The sequence below is a fragment of the Colossoma macropomum genome, unplaced genomic scaffold, assembly GCF_904425465.1.
Source record: "Colossoma macropomum unplaced genomic scaffold, Colossoma_macropomum, whole genome shotgun sequence".
NCBI classification, from domain to species: Eukaryota; Metazoa; Chordata; class Actinopteri; order Characiformes; family Serrasalmidae; genus Colossoma; species Colossoma macropomum.
Window position 1 is genome coordinate 38556055 of NW_023494802.1, and position 27988 is coordinate 38584042.

At 40.1% G+C, this 27988-nt stretch overlaps 2 protein-coding genes across 2 annotated transcripts; one reads left to right on the forward strand and one right to left on the reverse strand.

Annotated features, from left to right (window-relative positions):
- Window positions 1-114: 114 nt before the first annotated feature.
- On the forward strand, window positions 115-15098 carry actl6b (actin-like 6B). Its single transcript, XM_036591178.1, has 14 exons — window positions 115-359; window positions 2396-2472; window positions 3113-3278; window positions 3545-3645; window positions 3756-3853; window positions 5741-5835; window positions 6665-6771; window positions 7851-7940; window positions 9426-9487; window positions 11328-11442; window positions 13094-13174; window positions 13311-13406; window positions 14643-14729; window positions 14912-15098. The coding sequence occupies exons 1-14, from the start codon at window positions 335-337 to the stop codon at window positions 14990-14992; spliced, it is 1281 nt and encodes a 426-aa protein (XP_036447071.1). The 5' UTR covers window positions 115-334; the 3' UTR covers window positions 14993-15098.
- Window positions 15099-17111: 2013 nt separating this feature from the next.
- On the reverse strand, window positions 17112-26444 carry LOC118822198 (NACHT, LRR and PYD domains-containing protein 12-like). Its single transcript, XM_036591135.1, is given in 8 exon segments — window positions 17112-17286; window positions 18572-18745; window positions 18844-19017; window positions 20340-21095; window positions 21127-21653; window positions 21655-22088; window positions 23593-23667; window positions 26119-26444. Coding segments are annotated over 8 exon segments (2454 nt in total). The 5' UTR covers window positions 26258-26444.
- Between the last annotated feature and the right edge of the window lie 1544 nt (window positions 26445-27988).

Genomic DNA, 27988 nt, shown 5'->3' on the forward strand with positions numbered 1-27988 from the left:
TCTCTCTCTGTATCTCTCTCTCTCTGTACCTCTCTCTCTCTGTGTATTCCTCTCTCTCTCTCTCTGTCTGTATCTCTCTCTATCTCTGTACCTCTCTCTCTCTCTCTCTCTCTCTCTCTCTCTCTCTGTGTGTGTGTGTGTGTGTGTGTGTGTGTGTGTGTCTGAGCAGAAGATGTGCGCGCGCACACGCACGCTCGTTGCCGAGCTGCAGCTCGTGGTGTAGGAGACGAGGCACGCGTGACACAGGAGTGATTTCCAGCTTCGGTTTGTCGCGGATTGTAAACACGAGATTCGCGCACGAGGGGGGGGAAGCTGGAGGGACTGAAGGAGAGACATGAGCGGTGGAGTTTATGGAGGAGGTAAGATAGAGAGAGGCTCCGTCATCACTGCAGCTCCATCATCACTGTAGCTCCATCATCACTGCATATTCATCATCACTGCATATTCATTATCACTGTAGCTTCATCACTGCATATTCATCACTGTAGCTCCATCATAACTGTAGCTTCATCATCACTGCATATTCGTCATCACTGTAGCTCCATCATCACTGCATTATCATCATCACTGTAGCTCCATCATAACTGTAGCTCCATCATCACTGCATATTCATCATCACTGTAGCTCCATCATCACTGTAGCTCTGTCATCACTGCATATTCATCACTGTAGCTCCATTATAACTGTAGCTCCATCATCACTGCAGCATCATCATCACTGTAGCTCCATCATCACTGCAGCATCATCATCACTGCATATTCATTATCACTGTAGCTTCATCATCACTGCATATTCATCACTGTAGCTCCATCATAACTGTAGCTCCATCATCACTGCATATTCGTCATCACTGTAGCTCCATCATCACTGCATTATCATCATCACTGTAGCTCCATCATAACTGTAGCTCCATCATCACTGCATATTCATCATCACTGTAGCTCCATCATCACTGTAGCTCTGTCATCACTGCATATTCATCACTGTAGCTCCATTATAACTGTAGCTCCATCATCACTGCATATTCATCACTGTAGCTCCATTATAACTGTAGCTCCATAATCACTGCAGCATCATCATCACTGTAGCTCCATCATAACTGTAGCTCCGTCATCACTGTAGCTCCATCATCACTGCATATTTATAATCACTGTAGCTGCATCACTGCATATTTATCATCACTGTAGCATCATCACTGTACCTCGATCATCACTGTATTTCCTTCATCACTGTAGCTCCCTCATCATTATAGCTTAATCATCACTGTATCTCCATCATCACTGCTGCTTTATCGCTGTCGTTTTATCACTGTAGCTACATCACTGTAACTTCATCATCACTGTAGTTACATCATCTCTGTATGTCCATCATCATTGCAGCTTTATCATTGTAATTTCATCACTGTAGCTGCATCATCTCTGTATCTCCATCATCACTGTAGCTTCGTCATCACTGTTACTCCATAACCACTGTAGCTTTATCTCTATCATCAATGCAGCTTCACCACTTTAACTCCATCAACACTGCAGCTTCATCAGTGTAGCTTTATCACTGTAATTTCATCATCACTGCAGCATCATCATTGTAGCTTCATCATCACTGTAGCTCTATTGTCACTGTGGTTACATCTTCTTTGTATCTCCATCATCACTGCAGCTTCATCATCACTGTAGCTTCATCACTGTTACTCCATAACCACTGTAGCTTTATTACCATCATCAATGCATCTCTATCATCACTGCAGCTTCACCACTTTAACTCCATCAACACTGCAGCTTCATCAGTGTAGCTTTATCACTGTAATTTCATCATCACTGCAGCATCATCATTGTAGCTTCATCATCACTGTAGCTCTATTGTCACTGTGGTTACATCTTCTTTGTATCTCCATCATCACTGCAGCTTCATGATTGCAGCTTCATCATTACTGTAGCTTCATCACTGTTACTCCATAACCACTGTAGCTTTATCTCCATCATCAATGCATCTCTATCATCACTGCAGCTTCACCACTTTAACTCCATCAACACTGCAGCTTCATCAGTGCAGCTTTATCACTGTAATTCCATCATCACTGCAGCATCATCACTGTAACTCCATCATCACTGTAGCTCCATCCTATCTGTATCTCCATCATCATTGTATTTCCATCATCCCTAACGTGGCTACCTGCAGGTCAAAGCACTGGAGAGATGTTTTTATTGTCCAGACAAAACTAGTCAGCAGCTTTCTGACTGCCACCATTTCCGCTTTTCCCAAAGTCCAGAGGAAGCATTCAATAACACTGATCCCTCGCACTGCTCTCAGACAGTTATCCACTGTCTCTCAGACAGTGACATGTTGTTTCTTTTTCTTCCTCTCTCCCTCTCTCTCTCTATCTCTCTCTTTCTCTCAGATGAGGTGGGGGCACTGGTGTTTGACATCGGCTCTTTCTCTACCAGAGCGGGTTATGCTGGAGAAGACTGCCCTAAGGTACACTCACCCATGCTTTCATGCATCCTTTCATCCAATCATCATCCATCCATGATTCGTCCATCCAGCATTCGCCCATCCATCCATCCATCCTTCCATCCATCCATTCATTAATACAAATCCATCATCCATTCATTATCTGTTCATCCCTCTGTCCGTCCATTATCCATCCAACTATCCATCCATCTCTGACTCCAGCCATTCATCATCCATCCATTCATTCATACATCCATCATCCATTCATCTATTCATTAATACAACCATCATCCATCATCCATTCATTATCTGTTCATCCATCTGTCCGTCCATTATCCGTCCAACTATCCTTCCATCTCTGACTTCAGCCATCCATCATCTATCCATTCATCTATTCATTAATACAACCTTCATCTATGCAGCTATCCATCCATCATTCATTCACTATCTATTCATCTATCTGTCCATCCATCATCCATCCATCCATTCATACATCAATCCATCCATTCATCCATCTTCCATCTATTCATTCATCCTTCATCCATTCATCTGTCCATCCAGTGAGGTTTCTTTTTGCTGGCCATCCAATATGAGCTATTCTAAATGATGCCTGATTGGTTAGCTCGGTATTTCATTAGCATATGGCATGCCCTGCCCCCTGCAGGCGGACTTCCCCACCTCTTTAGGAGTGCATGTGGAGGAGGAGGGGTCTGCTGAAATGGGGGCGGAGCAAGAGAACAGCAGTGGGCGCAGTTTCTACCTGGACACCACGGCACTTCATGTACCCCGAGCTGGAGTGGAGCTGATCTCACCACTGAAGAATGGCATGAGTACGACATGAACACCCAGACATACCAGAGTTTCACTGTAAACAGCTTCTCCATTCAGCCTACAATATTACTAGTTCTTGCTCTCTGCACTGTGCATTGCTTTAACTTAAGAGAACAAGCAATGTGGATGCCTCAAAATGCTGATTGAACTAATAACTGAAATTTAACAGAACACTCATCTGTGTATTATTTTCTTTTAACGTTTAATTAGAAGTGTAAATTAAAGCACATTTTTGTACAATGTTTGTTTCTTGTTCTGTGTGCAGTTGAAGACTGGGAGGGCTTTCAGGCTATAATGGACCATATTTATGGCAAGCACATCAAATCGGAGCCCAGCCTGCATCCAGTGCTCATGTCTGAGGCTCCGGTGAGAGAACACCTACATTTATATACATTCATTTTCACTTTAATGTTAGTTTAAAAATGACCGGTCATTTCTCTGTCGGTCTGTCTCTCTGTGGTGTGTACGTTTAACAGTGGAACTCACGCGCTAAGAGAGAGAAGCTGACTGAGCTGATGTTTGAGCACTACAACATTCCTGCCTTCTTTCTGTGCAAAACTGCAGTGCTGACAGCGTATCCTCAATGCTCAGGGGGTCAGGGTTCAGGTGGACGTTCAGAGGGTCAGAGTTCAGGTGGAAGTATAGAAGGTCAGAGTCCAGGTGAAAGGTTCAGAAGGTCAGGTTCAGAGTTCAGGTGCAGGTTCAGAAGGTCAGAGTCCAGGTTGGGATTCAGAAGGTCAGAGTTCAGGTGGAGGTTCAGAAGGTCAGAGTTCAGAGTTCAGGTGGAGGTTCAGAAGGTCAGAGTCCAGGTTGGGATTCAGAAGGTCAGAGTTCAGATTTGGGTTCAGAAGGTCAGAATTCAGATTGGGGTTCAGAAGGTCAGAATTCAGATTGGGGTTCAGAGGGTCAGAGTTCAGATTGACATTCAGAGGGTCAGAGTTCAGATTAACATTCAGAAGGTCAGAGTTCAAGTGCGGGTTCAGAAGGTCAGAGTTCAGATTGGGGTTCAGAAGGTCAGAATTCAGATTGGGGTTCAGAAGGTCAGAATTCAGATTGGGGTTCAGAGGGTCAGAGTTCAGATTGACATTCAGAGGGTCAGAGGTCAGATTGACATTCAGAGGGTCAGAGTTCAGTTGCAGGTTCAGAAGGTCAGAGTTCAGATTGGGGTTCAGAAGGTCAGAATTCAGATTGGGGTTCAGAAGGTCAGAATTCAGATTGGGGTTCAGTGGGTCAGAGTTCAGATTGACATTCAGAGGGTCAGAGTTCAGGTGCGGGTTCAGAAGGTCAGAGTTTAGGTTGGGGTTCAGAAGGTCAGAGTTCAGATTGACATTCAGAGGGTCAGAGTTCAGGTGTGGGTTCAGAAGGTCAGAGTTCAGTTGCAGGTTCAGAAGGTCAGAGTTCAGATTGGGGTTCAGAAGGTCAGAGTTCAGTTGCAGGTTCAGAAGGTCAGAGTTCAGATTGGGGTTCAGAACGTCAGAGTTCAGATTGGGGTTCAGAAGGTCAGAATTCTGATTGGGGTTCAGAGAGTCAGAGTTCAGATTGACATTCAGAGGGTCAGAGTTCAGGTGCGGGTTCAGAAGGTCAGAGTTCAGTTGCAGGTTCAGAAGGTCAGAGTTCAGATTGGGGTTCAGAACGTCAGAGTTCAGATTGGGGTTCAGAGGGTCAGAATTCAGGTTGGGGTTCAGAAGGTTAGAGTTCAGATTGAGGTTCAGAAGGTCAGAGTTCAGATTGAGGTTCAGAAGGTCAGAGGGTTGACGTCCGGAAGGTCAGAGATTCAGAAGGTCAGAGTTCAGTTGTTAATTCTGGATCATGGCTGCATCCAGAAACTTTTGCTACTGCTCCTCTCCGACCCCAGAAGAACGTGGAGGGATCGAGGACAGGAAAGGGGCAGGAGGAACAGAGGGAATGAGCAGAAATTGGGGAAATGGGACAACTTTAAATGTCATTCAATTTGATGTCGACTACTGATGAAATGAGCCAATCACAACGCTCGTTAGAAAGCCCACCCCTAATACAGCTACACAGAGCCTGCCTATTCATGTTTGTGTGCTCTTATACTCCATGTTTTTTATTTTATTTAACACCAAGTACAAAAAAATGCCAAACATAATGATATAAACCCAAATAAAACACAGAATACAGCTGGATTGCTCTGTGTTTGTCCATCCTCTGGACGTGTCTGCAGTGATGTCATTCAAAAATCTGTAGAAGTCCTCCTGGGGAGCGCACACCCATGTATCCTCTGCTTGAAGTACATCCTCTGTGTTTGAAGCAGTTTCTCTCATTTCCTCCAGCATTCAGACAGCCAGTAAGATGGTGTCACAAAATCGGTTTCTGGGTCATGGAGGAGAGGAGGAGGATCGGTAGGAAAAAGCAGTAACTTTCAGAGTTTCTGGACGCAGCCAATATGAAGGGAGGATGTTTTGTTGGGAATGTCAAGCCTTAACGTGATTGGCTGCAGCTTTGCAAATGGACGAGCCACTGGGCTGGTACTGGACAGTGGGGCCACACACACTACTGCCATCCCAGTGCATGATGGGTATGTCCTGCAGCAAGGTAAGTAGCTCAGTGTTCTTTTGACTAACCTACCACACTCTATGTACATCACAGACCAAATGCCTGCAATAATCATCTACAATAACTGATCCTTCATAAGCTTTATGTTTACCAAATCAGTTCCTTTAGCTTTAATGACAGACACATCTGAGACCTTTTATGAAGTGCCAAGGTATGTTGCTGTTGGGGTGTTCCATGTCTATCTAAGTTCTTCTAAAGGCTCTCTAGGAGTGGTGGCACAAAGCGCTTCCTCACTGGGATTCAAGTCTGTACCACAGGAACCACTAAATGTTTTTAGATGGTTAGACTATATAACTGACTATATGTTGTGTTGGGCCTGCAATAACTGCTATTCATCACAGCTTGACTGTTGGTATCAAAGAACAATAAAACACAATGGAATTGCGTGATCGACCTATGGTTTGAATGAAAATATCCTGTTTGATAATAAACTTACAATAATATAACCCCATCCAAATCTAGAATCCATACTGGACTGACATAGACATTCAGACTTAAATACTTGTCTATCAGAGGGTCAACTGGAGCTTCTGTTTTTATTTATGGTACTAATGTTTAAAAAGCAGAATTCAACATTTCAAGTGGTTATTTACTTTAGGAAGCTTTGAAGTTTTGTTATTACCTTAGAAAAATGTAATTGCTTCCACACATTGTTTAGACTTGGTTGGCTGTGTTTGTTTATCAGTATTGTATTAACTGCATGTAATAATGAAGATAATAAAGAAGACATACATGAAGATGAGCAGCTGTAGCAACTGTGGTCCGATACAGATCTTCACATTGTTTGTTTGTGGTCACCTGTGTTCAGGTATAGTGAAGTCTCCGCTGGCTGGAGACTTCATTACCATGCAGTGCAGAGAGATGTTCCAGGAGATGAGCATCGATATCATCCCTCCATACATGATCGCTTCCAAGGTACCTCCACTGTTCTAAACACTCACTCTGAACATTTTCGTCTGAACTGATTCAGTACCTTTGAACTTTTAAAGAGTTATTACTATCACTTACACTCTATAAATCTAATCACATAGCTAATTTAAGACTTTTACGTTCAGTGCACTTTCTCTATCAACTGAAGGAGGATGTACCTGCAGGCAGCACTCAGTAGGAATGTAGCAAAAAAAAACTGATCAAAATACATTTTTCATAACCAGATATAGTGATTTTGAATCAGTGTGAAGGTCAGAGTTCAGGGTGGAATTCAGGTCTGAGTTCAACTTGAGGTTGTCACGTCTCCCTCCTCCCAGCTGAAACTACAGCCAACTTGGCCACCTCAGATTCCCAGAAGCCCTCACTCCATCACATGACTCAGGACTCATCCAGATCCACCTATTAACGCTCATCTTCTTCAGACTTCTAATCACTTACACCTGTTTACCTGTGTATATAACCAGTCTGTACGTATTGTTGTGTGTACTGAGCAGTCCTTCATGTCTGTTAATGTGGTTATGTGTATGACCTCTTTTCCGTTTATGACCTCGCTTTTTATCTTGCTCCTTTGCTCAGTTTTGGATCTCTGTTTTTTTCGACTGTGGTTTGGGATCATCCCTTTGGCATTAAAGCTTTTAACTTTAGGCTCGTCTGTTAGCATCTGGTTCTGTCTGCCACTGGCACAGAGGTTCAGAAGGTCGGACTTCAGTTTGAGGTTCAGAAGATCAGAGTTCAGGTTGAGGTTCAGAAGATCAGAGTTCAGGTTGAGGTTCAGAAGTTCAGAGTTCAGGTTGAGGTTCAGAAGATCAGAGTTCAGGTTGAGGTTCAGAAGACCAGAGTTCAGGTTGAGGTTCAGAAGATCAGAGTTCAGTTTGAGGTTCAGAAGATCAGAGTTCAGTTTGAGGTTCAGAAGATCAGAGTTCAGTTTGAGGTTTAGAAGTTCAGGTTGTGGTTCAGAAGGTCAAAGCTAATGAGTGAATCATGATGAGCATAAAGAACCATTGCAGAAACTGTCTTTCTCTCTTTCTCTCATTGTTTCTTTTTTTACTCTCTCTCTTGCTCAGGAACCTGTGAGAGAGGGGGCTCCTCCAGTTTGGACAAAAAAAGACAAACTGCCCCCTGTCACCAAATCCTGGCACACGTACATGTGCAACGTAAGAGAACCAAACCACACAGTTTAACAGAGGCATTGAAATCATCTACTGCATTCGCTCACTGTGTGATATATAGCTGCTGTTGGAATAAAACCCTTTATCTCCATTTTTGCATTTTTCAGTTTTTGACATTTGAAAATGTCTGTTGTCCTTTACATCTTGTCTAAATAAGTGGTCCCAAATTAAGTGACCCTTATTAGTCCCACAACAGGGAAATTTCACCTCCGCAGTTAACCCATTCATGCAGTGAAACACCACATACACACAAGTGAACACACACACTAGGGGATAGTGAGCACATTTGCCCGGAGCGGTGGGCAGCCCTATCCGCAGCGCCTGGGGAGCAGTTGAGGGTTGGGTGCCTTGCTCAAGGGCACTTCAGTCACATACTGTTGGCTCAGGGGATCAAACTGGCGACTTTCCAGTCATAAGGCTGGTTCCCTAACCTCCAGACCACGACTGCAATACTCCGAAGAACCAAAAGTCTGGTTCCACTAACTTCCATTAAAAGTAAATGTTTTCCCCTGCTCCTGTAAAGTAATCGCTTTGGAGATATGTGGTTTTGTTCCGACAACAGCGATATGCTTTAAGACGTACTTCTTTCATTTCCATGCCCATATGCTATGAGGGGCATCACTCGCTGAGCTGAGTTTGGCAGACAGAGCAGGTTGAAGCCACTGAACCCATTTTCTTTTTCTATTGCACAGTAATGCTATCAGAGTGCTTTGTGTCTAAATGTAATGTGTGGTGTCGGAAACTGAGAAATACCAGTTTTCCCACCTGTGAATTGCACCCGAATGGCAGACAAAGTCATATTTAAAACAGGTAAACTCAGGATTCTAGATGATACATGAGTTTACACAGCATTACATCATTAGCCATGAGAGTTACGTAATTTTATTTGAGTACAGAAAACGCACTCTATTTCCACTTCTGTTGAACGAGGTGAAGATCTCTCTCTGACTAAATCCACTTGTGGTTTGAGTGATCTGACTGTAATCCAATCACAGGGCATTCTGGGTGTGTTTATACCTGATTTTTAATATGATCAAGTGAATCCCAAACATGATCCAGTCACCAAAACCTCATGTTGAAGCTAGGTGTATGCAGTCCATCTCTCTCCAGTCCTTTGGGTCTTAGTTATTGGGTTAATTTTGCCACCTGCAGACTTTAAATAGTGTTTCACAGGGATGCACACTTTTTCACTTGACAATAAAATCCCCAGAAACAAGAAGTGAAATTCTCAGCATGAACAACGAAAACGCCTCCTCCAATTTCTGAAATATGTACGTAAGTAAACGCCTGACGTTTTTTTCTCTTGTAGAAAATGAAAGCCTGACTATGAAAACACAGAAGGTCTGCTGGTAAATCACAGCATCAAATTTACTAACCCCCTTCCTGATTATTACCGTAAAAGATGTGTGAAGGGGGCATCTCTCTCTCTCTCTCTCTCTCTCTCTCTCTCTCTCTCTCTCTCTGTCTCAGGAGGTCATTCAGGATTTCCAAGCATCAGTTCTTCAAGTGTCTGACTCACCGTATGATGAGCAGTGAGTGAACATTAACATATACATAATAGGACTGTTAAAATAAAATTTATCATTCAAATATTTGTTTAATTCAATGGAAAAAATGCACATTAGAAAATAAAAAACGTACATTTTAATAATTATATATTTCCAGGTTATTTAGTCACTTAGTCTTCACAGCAGGGTAAAAGTGTCCCAAATCTGATCTTTTTCTTCATAGGTGACACAGATGTGTGTCTGAGTGTCAGTGTGATCAGATAAACACACTGAATCTGACATTTTTAATCCAGATTTGAGACGCTTTCATAAGTGGTACTGAAATCCGATACATATCCGATCTGAGGCAATGCGACTCAGTTTGAACAGCCAGATCGGAATTAATGCGACTTTTTGCGTCAATCCAACAGGACATTTGTCATAATTTCGCGCTGCTGAGACTCATAAACTTATAAACACTTATTTTTACCGCTCTGTGTTCATAGAGACTTTGAAATTAATGACTGAACGCGGCCGCAGGAGAACGAGGCTGTAGTGTCAAAGAAAAGTCTGAAAGCAAAGTTTAAAGAATCCGAGAAGTTTAAAGAATCCGAGAAGAAACCAAACAGAATTTGGTTTCTTTCTGTTTAAAGAAACCAAAGAAGTGACCGCGCCCTTTTAACGGCTCGAACACATTCTGGGTGATGAGTCCAGCTGTCAGTCAGTGAAGCTTCATGATGGCTCCTGTGATGCTGGTGAAGATGAAGCTGATCCTCCGGGAGCGACTGGCGTTCGTTGGCGGTCGTGATTGTTCACCTGGATGAGCCGTGAAGCAGCGTGACGCTCTGATCTTTAGTGGGTCAGTTTAGGAGCTGATCTGTTCAGACTGTCACATACAGATCACATTTAAAAGATAATGTGAACAGCCAAACAAAAAAATCGGATTTGGTGAGAAAATCAGATTTGGACCACAACATAGCCTAACATTACCACAAATGATGACTACGAAAGGGAGGGAACAATATGGCATTGATGACCATAAACAAACAAAACAATGATGATTTATTTTGGATTTAATTTGAATGCTATGGGGTTTAAAACTGTTTTGGATATTTGCAGACGGGTTTCTAGCAGGTCAGTCATTCTAAACAAGACAAACTGAAGCTACTTTACAAACTGAATAATGTTCTTACGTGAGGTAAATAAATGTTCTACTTCAGATGGCAGATGTCCCTGACCAGCCAATGCTCCAAATGTGGACTCTTCATAGTGCAGTGACCTAACAGTCATCTAATATTAATAAAGTAGTGACATGAGCTGCTAGTTTAGCTGCATGGCTAAGAGCTGCTGTAGCTGCCTATGCCACTTACACAGCATTTAGAAAAGTCTGTAACAAAGCTTCATCGAAATAGGCCTCTGTACTTTTTCTGTATCTCTCTCTTGATAATTTATGCTGCACACCCCCTTGTGGATTTAGGAGACATAAGATTGACTTGGAAATCAGTCATTTACGGCAATCATGCATCTTCTTATTTTCTTTGCAAAATAATTTCAAATTTGAATATATTTAAATATTTTACAAACAAACAAGGGGAAATTTTAAATAAAATTTTGATCCCATTTGACAGCTGTAGTACACACTTATACAATTTTATTTTGGCAAAAAATGAGTGAATACTTTATTTAATATTATTATAACTGATTACAATTGATCTTAACATTCCAAATGACTTTCCACAACTCTAATTTACTCCCCTAACTTTCTGTTTGTGCGCGTGTGTTTTTGTGTGTGTGTGTGTGTGTGTGTGTGTGTGTGTGTGTGTGTGTGTGTGTGTGTGTGTGTGTGTGTGTGGGTGTGTGTGTGTGTGTGTGTGTGTGTGTTTAGGGTAGCTGCTCAGATGCCCACTCTGCATTATGAGATGCCCAGTGGGTACAATGCTGATTATGGAGCAGAGCGGCTACGGATTCCTGAGGGTCTGTTTGATCCCTCCAATGTAAAGGTACAAAACATACACCTGCCATTAACTCAAGGGAATGAGATCCTAATATGTGGCCATGACTTCGTAAGGTGTGGAAATAGGATCATGCCTTACTAAGTTGTGGCCACGCATTAGGATTGTAGCCACAATTTAATTCTCACTCCCATGCTCTATGAAGTTGGAACCACACATTATTTTTATTTATACAGGATGTCACCAGAGGGGCTCCGTACTTTTATATTAAACCCTGTTTGAAAACTTTCATTCAAAATAAACGTCTGGAAGATGTTTAAGTCATAACTATTTTGCATAGTGTAGTGTTTTTATCCTGGTCCTGTTGACCTGCAGCACTCCACAGTGTTCTTGATTCAACACACTATGAACTGATTATTGATCTCTTCATGAGCTGAATCAGGTGCACTACACTTGAACACATTTAAATGGATTCAGATGCATCTGTTGTTATTTTTTGTTGCTATAAACCCTGAAAGTGAAGACAACTGCTCATTTAGCATCCATTTGGTATCATTTAAAATCCAAAAACTTAATTTTTTGTAAATACAGGTTTACATCTGGTTAACACTTGTAACACGGTGTAAGGTTCCCTCTGGAGCCATTTACTAAAATGAAAGGTACTCATAGTGAGTTTGTTCCACTTTGCTGCCGTAACAGCCTCTACTCTTCTGGGAAGGCTTTACACTAGATGTTGAACATTGCTGTGAGGATTTGATTGAGCATTAGTGAGGTCAGGTACTGATGTTGGATGGTCAGTTCTGGATCACTCCAACTCATCCCAAAGGTATTGGATGGAGCTCCATCACTCCAGAGAACACAGTTCCACTGCTCCACAGCCCAATGCTGGGGGGCTTTATACCCCTCTAGCCCACTCTGGGCATTGGGCATGGTGACCTTAGGCTCATGTGCAGCTGCTCCAGAGTGTCCCATTCTATTGGACAGAGCTTTTCTATGGAGATTATACAAGCTGTGTCAGCGAAGGGTGACCTTAAATAAGCTGTCTAGGGTTTTCTGGATATTTTTGGATGTACTGTGTAGTTTGCCAGTCAAAGGCCAGAAAGGTACTTGCAACCATGCAAATCCACTCAGTATGATAGAGTACAATCAACAGCCACAAGAGCTAAACCTGTGGACAGTAGAGGAGCGTGTGCTGCTACTTTTCTATTAAAATGAACAGGTGATGATGGATCATATACAGTGTTGGGGTATTTACACAAAAAGAAATCCTTTTCAACTTACTAGTTACTTCTCTCAAACTGTAATGGGATTACTTTACTAATTACTGCCTGGAAAAAAGTAATCTCACTACTCAGTACTTTACTTCTGAGAGGCTCTCCAAGACCAACAATCTCACAATGAGAAATATTAGGTGTATTGATCACATTTAAGATGTTTTCAGTTGCTAAGATATAATTTTTTGCAGTGCAACACTCAGAATGCAGCTTGTGATTGTGTTGCATCATGAAGTTTGTCGTGCCACGTTTTAGAACTGATGACACTGTATTGAAAGCGTTTGCATTACGTACTTGTTTAAAATATGTTTCTGGCTATTATTCTTCTCCATTGAAGCTCAGCTGCATATTCATGCTAGTTCAGACTCAGAAATGTTTTGTTTCTAGTCAACTAAACTGTGCATAGATGTGTTTCCTGCCTGCAGGGCCTGTCCGGGAACACCATGCTGGGCGTTGGACACGTGGTCACCACCAGCATTGGAATGTGTGACATCGACATCAGACCTGTAAGTGTGTCTGAGCGTGTCTACATGTTTTAGATGATTCTGTTGAGAATGTAAAAGGTAAATATGTTGTTATTTGTGTGTTACAATGTGTGTGTGTGTGTGTGTGTGTGTGTGGTGTGTGTGTGTGTGTGTGTAGGGTCTGTATGGCAGTGTGATTGTAACAGGTGGAAACACTTTACTGCAAGGATTCACTGAAAGACTCAACAGAGAGCTATCACAGAAAGCACCACCGGTCAGTGCACATTAACAAACACGGCTATATTACTATACTTGTGAGGACTTCCACTGTTTTCTCTATTACGCTAGCCAAGTAATACTGCATCTAAACCTTAACCTAACCCTAACCCTAATCTCAGTATCCACAAAAGATTCTTAGTTTTAGTGGAATGAAAAGCAGCTCATTGGAGTTTTTATTATGCTAACACAATATGATTCAAAACAAGAGTAAATTGTAATTAAAATACATTTTTAAATGTAATTAAATTTAAAATATATAAAGGCTGAACTGTGAGACCTCCAAAACAGGCTGAAATTTCATGGCTACAGTGGACAAAGTTTAAATGGCTTCTTACCACATGAAGTTATTTTTGAGATCAAATTCAGACACACCAATTTTTACACTGAACATTTAGGCAGTCTTATCTATAAAGTGTGCAGTTTGATCTTCCTTTCTCTAAAGTTCAAATTCAAATGGCTTTATTGGCATAAAATGGAATAAAAAAATCTAAAAGCAATTAATCACATTAAACTCAAACCAGCTCAGCAGTGTTTTTCAGCTGTTTGAAGCCGTCAGTGCTGAGTGGATCAATACTGACTCTTTCTGTAAAAGACTGTCTGAACATTCACACACTAAACTACAACACTGAAAGAAATCAGAGTGAAAAACTCTCCACACTGACTTACTGCATCTGTGTTTAATTCTTGCTAATTTCATTGAGTAACGACTTGTTAAGACCATTAAAAGCTCAATGTTTTGCCCTTTAAGGTTCAGCCTATTTTTTTCTTTCAGACTAAACAAATATTTCTGCATATACAGTACTGTGCAAATGTCTTGGGAAGCTATATAGTACATTATTTAATTTGATAATGTTATTATTTGACAACAAAAAAACATAAATACAGTAAAAAGCAACAAGAAATCCTTTTTTTTCGAAGTAGTTGAAACCTGTTGAACTGGTTATGAGAAAACTGGTTTGGTTTCAGATTTCTCCTGGAAGCCTCCAGACATCACACAGGTTTATTGAAGGTTTATTGAACTCCATCAGCAGCCTATTAAACATCAACCTGATTTAACATAATGAAGTCCTGAGTAGTTAAAACCAGGATGATAACCTCAGTTAATACTGGGCTTCGAGGAGACGGCAGGATTAACGTTAACATACTGTATCAGTGTTGTTTGTATGAAGCATTTTCTGTTTGTGTGTGTGTGTGTGTGTGTGTGTGTGTGTGTGTGTGTGTGTGTCTGTAGAGTATGAGACTAAAGCTGATTGCCAGTAACAGTTCGATGGAGCGTCGCTTCAGTCCATGGATTGGAGGCTCCATCCTGGCGTCTCTGGTGAGAAAGATTATCTAACCTGCTATTACTCTATCTCTCTCTCTCTCTCTCTCTCTCTCTCTCTCTCTCTCTCTCTCACACACACACACACACACACACACACTCAGTACCACTCCTGTGACGTTCTACAGGTCTGAGATAAAAACCCAAACTGAACCTGCTCTGTTGATTTTTCTCTGCAGGGAACCTTTCAGCAAATGTGGATCTCAAAGCAGGAATATGATGAAGGAGGAAAACAGAGTGTGGAGAGAAAATGTCCCTAAAAACACAAACACTCAGACACACCAACACTGTCTCAGACTGGTTGATCATTAGTGATGGTAAAATGTTTTTCAAAAGCCTAATAAAAATGATCTCAATCCGTCTTCACTCTGGCTTTTCCTTCCTATCAGGTAACTGACGACTAAAAGTCACGTTTTCCTGGATGTGGGACTCTACTGGTCACTGTCGAGAGTCAGTGCCTTCAGCTGAGAGTCTGATTTACTTTCAGCTAATTACAGCTAGTTGAAATTACAGCTGTTTTACTTGCTTCTGTCCTGGACACACTTAGCCTCAGGCAGTCCTGTACTGCTGGAATTCAGTAACAAAATACGCAACTTGTTCCCATGCATTGCACATTGCAAACTCAATTGCAAAGTTTAACTCATGAAACCATAAACAGCATTTGTTGTATACAGGCCATAATCGGATTTCTGTATTAGTTATTAACCTATAATTTATATAGACCTGCAATGTTTCCAGACAGTAGTTATGCATTATGGAAAGAATCATAATTAAGACAATAAGTCATAATATTAATTGAATGGGTTAATTTTATAATATAATAATAATGATATCAACAGAATTACATAATGTTACTTGTCATATAAAAACTTTTAGAAGATTTGTATTTTCTAGATAATCTGTACACAGCAGCTGTCTTTTACTTTGTATGAACATTTAACGATGAACTGACCAAAAGAAATGACACAAAATTACTGAAATAAAACAATGTAACATTATCTGACATTACACGTAAAGAATGCTGCTGCTTTGTCCTGTAAAGTGAACATTTTAGAGATTCTTGTTTTTTTTGCACACCAATGATATGCTGTGGACAGGTTTTGTAAAGAGATACTGAGGTTTGTATTGCTTTGTCTACTTTTTGTTTCCATTCTTCAGTCATTACACCACTTAAAGAAGACTGATGCCAATGGCCTGTGCCAGCTGTAAGGGCATGTTCCATGGTGATAGAGATGTCTCTGCTGCTCCCTGAGCAATTAATGAGATAAAGAGCACCACAATATCTAAACAAAATAGCTATTTTTAAAATACCAGTCCAGGGTAGAATAATGTGCTCAATTTCTCCTTTTCTGTAGCCGGAAAACCAGAACAGAAATCTGAACATGAATATGAAACACGAAATATCTGTCAATGCTGTTCACTGCAGCTGCTTTATGGCTTACTTAAACTAATATCTAGTTTTGGCCACAGTAGTAATGAACTGCTGCTGAAGGCCAGCCATAGTGTGCACTGTGAATGAAGCCAGAATGAAGCAATATGAAAGAATTATGAAATCTCTAAATTTCAAAAAACATACTGATGACAATTAAAGAACAGAAAGGCAGCAGAGTTTCATCAGAACATTCAGATGTTCATTAGCAGGCTCTCTGCTAAAGTAACACTCAGTCTTATCTCTGGTTTAGATTTTTGAGCTCATGTTAATGTTTATGAAACTATCAATATTTCGACTTGTTTAGAGTGTTCAGTTGAGGAAGTGATGTCATGAGATCAAACAACCCTATGCTGCAGCCATGTTCATGGATTTGACTAATAAGAACCCAAACACACACACAGTACCACATAGAACCATATACTGAGTGTGTGTGTTCACGATCCTCTGTGTGTGAGAGCAGATCAGCTGGATGGTGTTCAGATGCAGTAAGACAAAGGAGAGAATTGTCAGACATGAACTCACACTTATCACAGTCCGACACCAGACTCCACACAAAAACAAAATCAGTTGAAACAAGTTTACAGTTCTGGGAAAAGACGGTAAAGATGATACAAGGGGGTTGAACTTGCAGTAGAATGTGTGTGTCAGTGTGCCTTTAAAGGAAGTGAGTCTGTAACTCACTGTAGTTTCTTCAGTTTACAGTATCAGGTCCCCAGTAGATCAGTAAGCAGTTTCTGACTCTCCTGGTTTATGGGAGTTTATGTTTTCCAATATTGGAGTTGAAATTCAGCTCTCTTGTGAGAGGGGTTTGATTTCAGTGCTGAAACCAGAGTAGCACAGCCTTCATCTGAAATACCACAGTTATACAACCTGCAGAAAGAAGAAAAAACTCCTCATATTTACAGACCAATATAAACAAACACATTAACATTGATAGGGTAAAGATCTCACCTCAGTGTCTCTAGTTTACAGTGTGGATTCTTCAGTCCAGTAGAGAGCAGCTCCACTCCTGAATCCTGCAGTTTATTGTTACTGAGGTCCAGTTCTCTCAGATTTTGAGCTGAGCTGAGAACTGAGGACAGAGCTGCACAGCTTTTCTCTGTGAGATTACAGTCACACAGCCTGTGAGAGAAATGATGAACATCAGAACACTGACATCACATATACACACACACAGACTGTTCATGAAGAGCACAATTCTAAATGTTCAAGCCATTCTAGAAATGTTTGACCTTGGTTTTGAGCATATGAGCTCATGAGACAGCAATAGTGAGTGTGTAAGTTTAAGAGAAAAACAGAAACAGTTACACTGAAAAGTCTGTGTGTGATATACATCCACAGTGATAAAGTGACGATCTTACACCAGTTTTTCCAGTTTACAGTGTGGATTCACCAGTCCAGCAGAGAGCAGCTCCACTCCTGAATCCTGCAGTTTATTATTACTAAGGTTAAGGTCTTTTAGACTTGATGAGTTTGAGCTGAGAGCTGAAGCCAGAGCTGCACAGCTTTCCTCCATTAGATTACAGTTACACAGTCTGGAAGTGAAAAGATGATAGACACATACAAATGATGGAAGAGCACACTACCAACATATTTAAAAGTTCAACCACAAGACTGACTCCAGAGTCATTGGAAGCAGTAACACAGAGCAAGATGCTCAAAAAATTTAAAAAAACATTTTGAACACTGCTTGTTTTGTTTCCATGGTGAAAAAGTAATAACTTCACCTCAGTATCTCCAGTTTACAGTATGAATTCTCCAGTCCAGCAGAGAGCAGCTTCACTCCTGAATCTTGCAGTTTATTGTAACACAGGTCTAGTTCTCTCAGACTGCAGTTTGAGCTGAGAGCTGAGAGCAGAGCTGCACAGCTTTTCTTTGTGAGATTACAGTTATGCAGCCTGGGAGAGAAAAAGATGATATAAACACAACACTGACATCACATGACACACAGACTTTTCTATATTATACTTGTTTAATTGCTTATTGTTTTCTGATTCTGTTTATTTGTGAGTTCTTTAAAAACAAAAATGATAATAAGCTATAGAGATCAAGCAAAATGGTAAAAAATATTTATATGCATTTTTGTACCACTAGTTTTGGTCTTGTGTGTGTATGACAATGCATTTCAGACAGTTGCTATCACAGAAATTCAGTGTTAGGAACATATGACAAAACACCACTATTTTGTAGTGCTCAGGAAGATACATTCATTTGAGTCAACTGAACATATGAATTCTGGTTTTAGTGGCAGTGTTTATGAAGGGGGTTGCTTGATGTGATACTTCATTGAGCATCAAATCCTAGCAGCTTTTAGAATCGCATGTTTTATGCTACAGTAAAATACAGCAAAGGGATGGAGAATTCATATTTCAAAATTTGAAACTTTGTGATAAAGTGATAATCTTACTCCAATTTCTCCAGTTTACAGTGTGGATTCTCCAGTCCAGCAGAGAGCAGCTCCACTCCTGAATCTTGCAGACTATTGTCACTCAGGTTCAGTTCTCTCAGACTGGAGAAGTTTGAGTGGAGAGCTGATGACAGAACTTTGCAGCTTTCCTCTGTGAGATTGCAATAACACAGCCTGGGAGAGAGATAATGATACATCAAAACACTGACATCACACACACAAACACACACAAACACACACACACACACACAGTGATAAAGTGATGCTCTTACTCCAGTTTCTCCAGTTTACAGTGTGGATTCTTCAGTCTAGCATAGAGCAGCTCCACTCCTGAATCCTGCAGTTTATTATTTCTGAGGTCCAGTTCTCTCAGACTTGAGAAGTTTGAGCTGATAGCTGAGGACAGAGCTGCACAGCTTTTCTCTGTGAGATTACAGCCATATAGTCTGCAAGAGAAATTATGATAAAACAGAAAACTGACATTTCTTTCTCTCATTTCCCATGTTGCACATAGAGCCAGGGATGATGTGTCAAAAATCATCTCACACACAAAGAAGGGAAAGAAAAGATTATAAAAGAACATCTAGTTAGTACTCTGATATTTTATCAGTTCTCTCGCACTCACTGTAGTAGTTTTACTAATTGTTTTGGAAATAATTATTTTGTAAACTTTTCTACTGTTTGATTTAACTTTCCCAATCATCCATCATTAATTTTGCACACTGCAACTGGTCTCTAAAACAATTCACTATCTACTTCTGTCTACTAATAAGGCCTTAAATGTTACTCAAAATTTTTTAGAACAACTACACCCTTGGTCTCATTCTGAAATTTGACATTAACTAGGTCTATAAAATATCTCTGAATGAAGTTGCATTTGGACACTGCCTTTTCTGTTGTGCATTTCAGATGTGTACAAAACCTGCCACTATATTCTGTATTTGCACAAAGCATGTGATTAAACCATCTACAGTTTAAGTACTCATACTCAGCCTCTCACTTATGAGAATCTTTGTCTTTGTGAGCTGTGCTTTGTGTTAGCTGTGACAGATTGATCAAATAAACAAAATGTTAAATATATCAATAACATCTTAAAAACAGTTTTAGTGTAAGAAGACTTGTCCCATACAACTTCATATCCTGAAAAACAACTTTTTGACAGATTTCTCAACAACTGTTGAAAACAAGCTGGAGGTCTCTAAAATAACATGGAAAGAGTTTCTAACAAACTATTACTAGGCTCTTTTTACAGCCTAATATGAAACAATAAGAATAATATTAGACAATATCTAGCCAAACTAGTGGATCCAGTGGAGGCCTAAGAATTTTGGTCTAATGATTTCTGAGAATGAGAAAAATCTGTAACATTAGTTAATTTTCGTACAGCCAAGTAAAATCTTTCCATTGTTTGGAACTTAAGGGTCTGGCCTAATGTAAGTTTAACCAGTAACATGATTTAGACATGATAGTAGAATCAACCTTTCATGTATAAATTATAAATTCCATCATTGTGTAGAATTGATTTTGGAGGAAAAATGCAAAAATGGCCTATAAAAATGTGTAAACTTAAAGTGAAATTATCAATGCTCTTTTATTCCACCTTCCTACTGAAATCTAACTAACAGTGATATGTGATACTATAGCAAGGGGAAATTTTATCTACAAAACTATTGGATATTTGCTGAAAAAAATCGAATCTGTGATGTATCATCCACTGTTACATTAAATTAAGAAACAGGTCATTAACACAATCTGCATGAATACTCACTCAGCTCTTTTGGATGCTTTGACCACTGGCAGGAGCCTCAGAAGACATTCATCTGACCTGCCATATTTACCCAGGTCAAACACATCCAGCTCCTCTTCTGAGTTCAGCAACACAAACACTAGAGCTGACCACTGGGCAGGAGATAGACTGATTCCACTGAGGTGATACAAATGTTGGTTTCTGAGGTATGTTTGAACCTCCTGCACTAGAGAATGATCATTCAGTTCATTCAGACAGTGGAACAGATTGATGGATTTTTCTGGAGAGGGATTCTCCCTGATCTTCTCCTTGATGTACTGGACTGTTTCCTCTTTGCTGTGAGAGCTGCTTCCTGTCTGTGTCAGTAGGCCTCGTAAGAGCGTCTGATTGGACTCCAGTGAGAGGCCCAGAAGGAACCGAAGGAAAAGGTCCAGGTGTCCATTCTCACTTTGTAGGGCCTTGTCCACTGCAGACTTGAGGAAGTCTGACATTTTGAAAATATCAGAGAGATCAGTGGTCACCTGTTTTGTTTTATCTTTGCTGATGAAGGAGAGAAATGCATATAAAGCAGCCAGAAACTCCTGAACACTCAGGTGCACAAAGCTGAACACCTTCCCCAGGTGCAGCTCAAACTCCTCTCTGAAGATCTGGGTACAAACTCCTGAGTACACTGACACTTCTCTGGCATCAATGCCACACTCTCTCAGGTCCTCCTCATAGAAGATCAGATTGCCTTTTTCCAGCTGTTGGAAAGCCAGTTTTCCCAGTGCCAGAATCCTCTCTCTGGTCTGCTGAAGATCAGTGTCACATTTTCCCATGGTACTTTTGGTCCTTGTGTTTGATCTGAAAGATCAGGAAGTGTGTGAACATTTGAGTCAGAGTCTTGGGGATCTCTCCACTCTCTGCTCCACCCAACACTCTCTCTAGAACAGTGGCTGCAATCCAACAGAAGACTGGGATGTGGCACATGATGTAGAGGCTTCTTGAAGACTTCATGTGTGAGATGATTTTATTGGCCAGGCTCTGGTCACTGATTCTCTTCCTGAAGTACTCCTCTTTCTGAGGGTCACTGAACCCTCGTACCTCTGTTACCAGGTCAATACATTCAGGAGGGATCTGATTGGCTGCTGCTGGTCGAGTAGTTATCCAGAGGAGAGCAGAGGGAAGCAGATTCCCCTTGATGAGATTTGTCAGCAGCACATCCACTGAGGCTGAATCTGTTACATCCCACAAGCTCTCATTGTTCTGGAAATCTAGAGGAAGTCGACACTCATCCAGACCATCAAAGATGAACATGACTTTGTAAGCTTCACAGTCTACTGATCTTAGTTCTTTTCAGATTGGAGAAAAAATAATGAAGAAGCTTCATCAGATTGAGCTTTTTCTTTATGAAGTTCAGCTCTCTAAAAGGAAGTGGAAATATGAAGAGGACATCTTGGTTTGTTTTTCCTTCAGCCCAGTCCAGAATGAACTTCTGCACAGAGACTGTTTTTCCAATTCCAGCAACTCCTTTCGTCAGTACAGTTCTGATGGGTGTCTCTTTAAAGAGGTCATTGCATTTGATGGGGTTCTCCTGTGTTGCTGGTCTCCTGGATGTTGTCTCAATCTGTCTGACCTCGTGTTCATTATTGACCTCTCCACTTCCTCCCTCTGTGATGTAGAGCTCTGTGTAGATCTCATTCAGAAGGGTTGACTTTCCATGCCGTCTGATTCCTTCATTAATAGTGTGAAATATCTTCTTCAGTTTTTGTCTAAATACACTGACCAAATCTATTAATCAGACAGAGACAATAAATAACAATTTAATGTTTGCCAATGTTTCAAGTAGAGATCTGTCTGCTGTACTTTGCAGTGGGTTTCATTCATAATTTAGTAGAAGAAATACGGTCATGCTTAATCCCCACCTTCTTTGAGTACCTTTCTCATAGTTTACCTCTTAGCACAGCAACATTCAAAAACTCTTCATTGGTGAAATACAGTGCAGAGGTGCACAACTCCAGTACTGGAGGACAGGTGTCCAGCATAGTTTGGAGGTTTCTCTACTCAAACTAAACCTGATAATTAATATACAATTTTAATCAGGTGCATTTGAGCAGGTAAATTACCACATTTTTCTGAACACTGGCCCTCCAGGACCAGAGTTTTACACCCTTGGTATAGCGGGTAACACCTCTGCCCTCCACGCTGTGAACTGAGGTTTGATCCCCTACCCAGGAAAGCACCCTAGGCTACATTAATAAGAATAGTTGGGCAAGACTCGCAATACTACCTTTGCCTGCTTCTGTAAAAATGATCAAAAAGTAAGTTCCTCTGGATAAGAGGGTTTGCCAAATGCCACAAATTTGAAATGTCTTTTGTAGGGTTTAGTTATACAAAGTCTCTATTTTTAAATGCATAAGCTGTCTAAAAGAGAAAAAGAATGTCATGCTGACCTTTGGCCTGTAGTTCACTAGCACTCAAATGAACTCCAATTCCCAGAGTTTACAGAGAGACTATGTGACACCATAACGAGCAGTTGCAGAGATCAGCCTCACCAGAATCCTGATCAGTTTCACCTGTTTCTCATTCACAGGCTCCTATAAAGACTACTTGCTACCACTAGTACTTTGTGAAATATCGCTCCTGTTCATAGTGTATACCAAGCCTTTTTTTCCTGTCTGCACGTATATTGTGGTTTGATCTTGTTTGTATTTTTTTCATTATGTTTTTGCCTTGGTCCATTTTTTTGTTTTTGATTTTTTGTCCTTTGGTTTTGACCTGTGTATTGCTTGTACTATGATATGGATATCTCTTTGGCTTTGTTATTGGTCTTGACCCATACCAGTTTTCTGATTCCATTTTTAGATTTTTAGATTTTTTTTATGTCAGACTCTTTCTGAATCATTACAAAGAGAATATCTTTGAATATCAGTCTTAAACCTGTGCAAATATAAAACATGAAAGTCCATTAAACACTTTATTAAAGAGTCAACATTTTTTTCAGAAATAAAATGTCTGATCAGTGTTATCTGTTTATGTTTATTAAGGTCAAAACAGTGTATAGGATATTGGAGAAACATGTTTGTTTCTGATGTGAAATCAGAGGAAACAATGGTTTCTACTGTCTATTATTTACCTCAGCTGCATACAGTATCTTGATTTCATAAAGTATATGGCAGTGTTCTCAATAATGTATTCCCTGTTGATGCTGTTTATTTGTAGTGCAACAAAAAAGTTTTACAGAATTTTGAAATGAATAAGAAATAAGCAGATTTTATGTATATTAAGACATTACCTTCAGTGAGAGCAGGAGCAGCAGTAGGACTTCCAGTCTGAACTGTACTGGTGCTGGAACTGGAAACTTCCTGACCTGGAGGAGAGACACCAGGAAGAATTAGAACTTAAAACTTAAAATATGCTAATGCCAAGCTGCCAGACAGAGTGGAATAAAGAACAGTAATGGTTGCTTTAATAATGCTTTTCATTTTACAGTGAACTCCACAAATACTGGCACCTCTAATAAACATAAGCAAAATGGGCCACAAAAACATTCCTCATTGCTTGTTCTTCTGATCTTTCATTCAAAACATTAACACAAATCTAACCTTTGTTTTAAGTACAATAATTTAAAGAAAACACCCAAATAATGAAACCGGTCTAAGCTTTCTGGCTGAGGAAGTTTTGGTTTAACGTGCTGGTATGTTATAGAGTCTGTGATATAATGTATCTGGTTGTCCAGGGCTTTTGAATGAAAAATATCCTAGATTCACCACCATACTTCACAGTGGGGGTGCTTTTCTGCATGTCTACGCCAAACTCACCTCTGTTTGTTTGTTGACACAAACCTCTATTTTATCCTCATCTGTCCAAAGAACACAGTCCAAAAAAAGGTTCAATGTCTGGTAAAATATAAGTGCTTGAGTTTGTTGGTTCTTGACAGCAGAGGCTTTCTTCTTGCAACTCTCTCTAAAAACTGGTTGCATCAGTGGTGTCTGATTGTAGTTAGAGATAGGATCTGATCCCAACTCTGCAATTACCCTGGTGCAATCCTCAGAAATAGCTTGGCCACTCAAACTATTCTCCTCACTGTGTGTGGGGTCGTCCAATTTCCAGCAGATTCTTAACATCTACAGTTCCTTTAAACATTTTAACTATTGCTCTATTGGTGGAAATGGGCATTTTTAACTGTCTAGCCCCTTTTGTTTTAGCCATTTCAAGTGCATGTCAACAACCTTTTGTCATAGATCACTGCTGTATTCCTTAGTCTTTCTCATAGTGATGGATGAATGAGTGCATTTGGCCTGTGTGTCAACTCTTATGAAAACCCCAGTGAATCAAGAAGAAGTCATGGCTGACCATTAAAGTGTTCCTAAATACTCTGGTGAACTTTAAAAGAAATGGAAATAGTTAGATTTTATTTCATTCTTCCCTGAAAAAGACATCGTCTGGATGGCACCATATGTTGCTCCCAAACCTGTACATATTGTTCAGCATTAATGGTGCTTTTACAGATGTGCAAGTCATCCATGCATTGTGCACAAATGCACAATACCATCATGGATGCTGGCTTTTGAACTGGGCATTGATAACAAACCAGAAGGTCCCTCTCTTCTTTAGCCTGGAGGATGCATTTGAAGAATTTCAAATGTTGATTTGTTGGACCACAGGACACTTTTCCACTTGCTCAGTCCATATTTAATGAGCTTAGGCCCAGAGAAGGTGGGAGTGTTTCTGGATTCTGTTTATATGTGGTTTCTCTTTGTGTGGTCCTTGTGAGGTTTTAATTTGCATTTGTGAATACAGTGATCAGAAGTGTTTCTGAGCCCATGCAGTGATTTCCACCACAGAATGTCTGTTTTTAACATAGTGCCAGCTGAGGGCCTGAGGATCACGGCCTGCCAGTATCGGTTTTCAGCCTTTGCATACAGATATTTTTCTCATTTTTATGATTCTTTGAATGATATTATGTACCAGTAATGATGAAATCCTGAAGTTCTTTGCTATTTTACGTTGAGAAATGTTATTCTTAAATTGATGCACTTTTTGCATGCAGTCTTTCACAGAGTGGTGAACTGCTTCCCGTCTTTACTTCAGAAAGACTCAGCCTCTCTGTGATGCTCTTTTGATACCCAGTAAATTTAGTGACCTGTTGTCAAGTAAACTAATTAGTTGTGAAATTCCACCAGGTGTATTTTTAGCATTACACAACTTTGTCAGTGTTTTGTTGCCCCTCCCAACTTTTTAAAGATGTGGTGCTGGCATCAAATTCAAAATTTATTTTTTAACAAGCAATTAGCTTTCACAGTTTCAGTGTTTGATATGTTGGTTTTTATCAATTTCATTTAAATGGTTTGCACATCATTGCGTTCTGTTTTTATTTTTTTTACATTTTGCACAGCATCCCAATTTTTTTGGAAACGGAGTGTTACGTTAACTTACAGTAAAACTTGGTTTTGCCCTCTTCTGATGATTTATTTTGTGATGTAATTTTTTTTCCAGCATTGTGCTTCAAATAAAGATTAGTTTATGTTAATATTTCGAATGATATATCAAAAGGATAAATAGTGCGGAATGTTTTTTTACTGGCCATTTTGTTCATGTTTTCCAGGGATGCCCATATTTCTGGAGGGAACTGTATGTGTAGTAGCAGTCACAGTGAACCATATTGTTGTAACCACCTCCAAAATTAAGCATATAGATGGATATGTAAATAATTAATAACTATCCTTGCACAATATTCAGCTCATGTATAACTTTAAACATTCATCTGAACAAACAGGCCCAACAGTTCATACACATTTTATTAAGCTACATCACTTACCTCCCTGTGTGTTGTATATAACTGTAACACTGCCTTGAATATTATTCCCATGGAGAACAGGAGCACAGATGTTTCCTCCTGTCTGAGCTGTCATGTTGGTCTGGGCAGGACCGGTGTGAGCTGGAGTGGAAGCTTCCATCTTCTAACTAAAAAGTCTCTGATTATCTCAGAAAGTAATTTGATATTACAGTAATTACCTTTGTGACAGTAAATGCCTTTCTCTTCATTGTATATGCTCTTTTCACAAAAGCACCACTGCTGAGGATTTCAGTTCACAATTAATATTTAGACTATCTGCACTATGAGATTCCTAGTGTTTCCGTGTTTCTGTTTCAGTTAAACTGGTTTAGACTGGTTTCACCTTTAAAAAGGAAGTGCCGTTTTTGCTTCAGACCTCCAGCATTTGCCTTCCAATGTTTCCTCTTGTCACTTTCATTCATTTTGGGATGTCTTTGAACAAAAATAAAGGAACTTCTGAGCTGTTTTTTAATACCATTTTACCCATGTCCTCTTCTACAGAGAGTGGATTTCTGTCATTTGATTCACAAGTTTGCAAATCACTTCATGGCTTCAAAAGACAGAGTGGACTGACAGACTTGTGTTCATAAAAAGTAGCCTCTTGTTAATCATAGTAAAAATACAACAACAACAATATAAATAATAATAATAATAATAATAATAATAATAATAATAATAATAATAATAATAAAATAATGGCTGGTGGATTTGAATTTTTGGCTAGTGGATTGATGCTACTTTTTGAGATTACGAGGACAAGGTACAGCCTGGATGAATCTTTTAAAGTGGATTTCACAACATCTGACTCATCTGAATTTTGTCACAAGCCTAACACAAGCCCTTCCTGCCCTGTTCCACTTGATGTCTGTCAGGCTATTCGTGAGTCATGAGTAAGCTCCCACTTTGCAAGTTGCTGGTGGTTCATGGTGTCGGGTAGGTAGTTTCAACTACTTTTCCTAGACACAGGCTCCGAGGAGGTTTAGTGGTTTTAGTGGCTTATGTTGTTTTAACTCGAATGTGTGTACAAATAGGGAATTCGGGATGTGTGCTGTGAGTATTCATCTGGTGATCCTAGTCCTGTTTGGATTTATTTATGGATTGTACTATGTCTCACATAGTGATCTCGAGTCCTCCACACACTTTCACATAAATTGTGAAGTGCCTCCCTACTTGAAATCAGAACTGCTGCACTTTAATTCGAAGGCTTGCCTGGCTCCTCAGACTTACGCATGCTGTGTTGTTATATGAATAGCTTGACACCCGTGCTGCATTCACCAGGGATCCCATTGTAATCTCTGCGTGTGTGGAAGTATTGCTGTGGATGGGCACATTCCATCTATTTGCTCAGCGTTTTGCTACTGTCCTCCTAAACCATTGGCTTGAAGCAGCAGTGACAACTTTAGTAACCACTGGTGCTAGTTAAAATAACGTTTGCTAACAATTGATGACCAATTGATTAGTCAACACAAGGTCACTGCTGAATAAGACCTTTAATATTGAATGATTTCTTTGTCTCCCATGGCCTATACTTTATCTTTGTGACTGAAAGCTGGTTCCTGGTTAACTTCTGGTGATTCAAGCCCGCTTGTTGAGTTGTCTTCAAATAATTGTAACTTTTTATATACACCTAGAACAACTGGCCGAGGGGGAGGCCTTGCAACTATTTTTAGAGATCATTTTAAATGCCATTTGTTGACTGTGGGAGAGTATCCAAGTTTTGAAGTGCAGCTGTGTAAAGTGGAGTTGTCGTGGTCTGTACTTTGTGCTCTAGGTTACAGACCTCCAAATATCAACAGGGATTTTCTTTAGGAATTTTCTTACTTTTTATCAGTTATTTTGCCTAGCGAGTTCA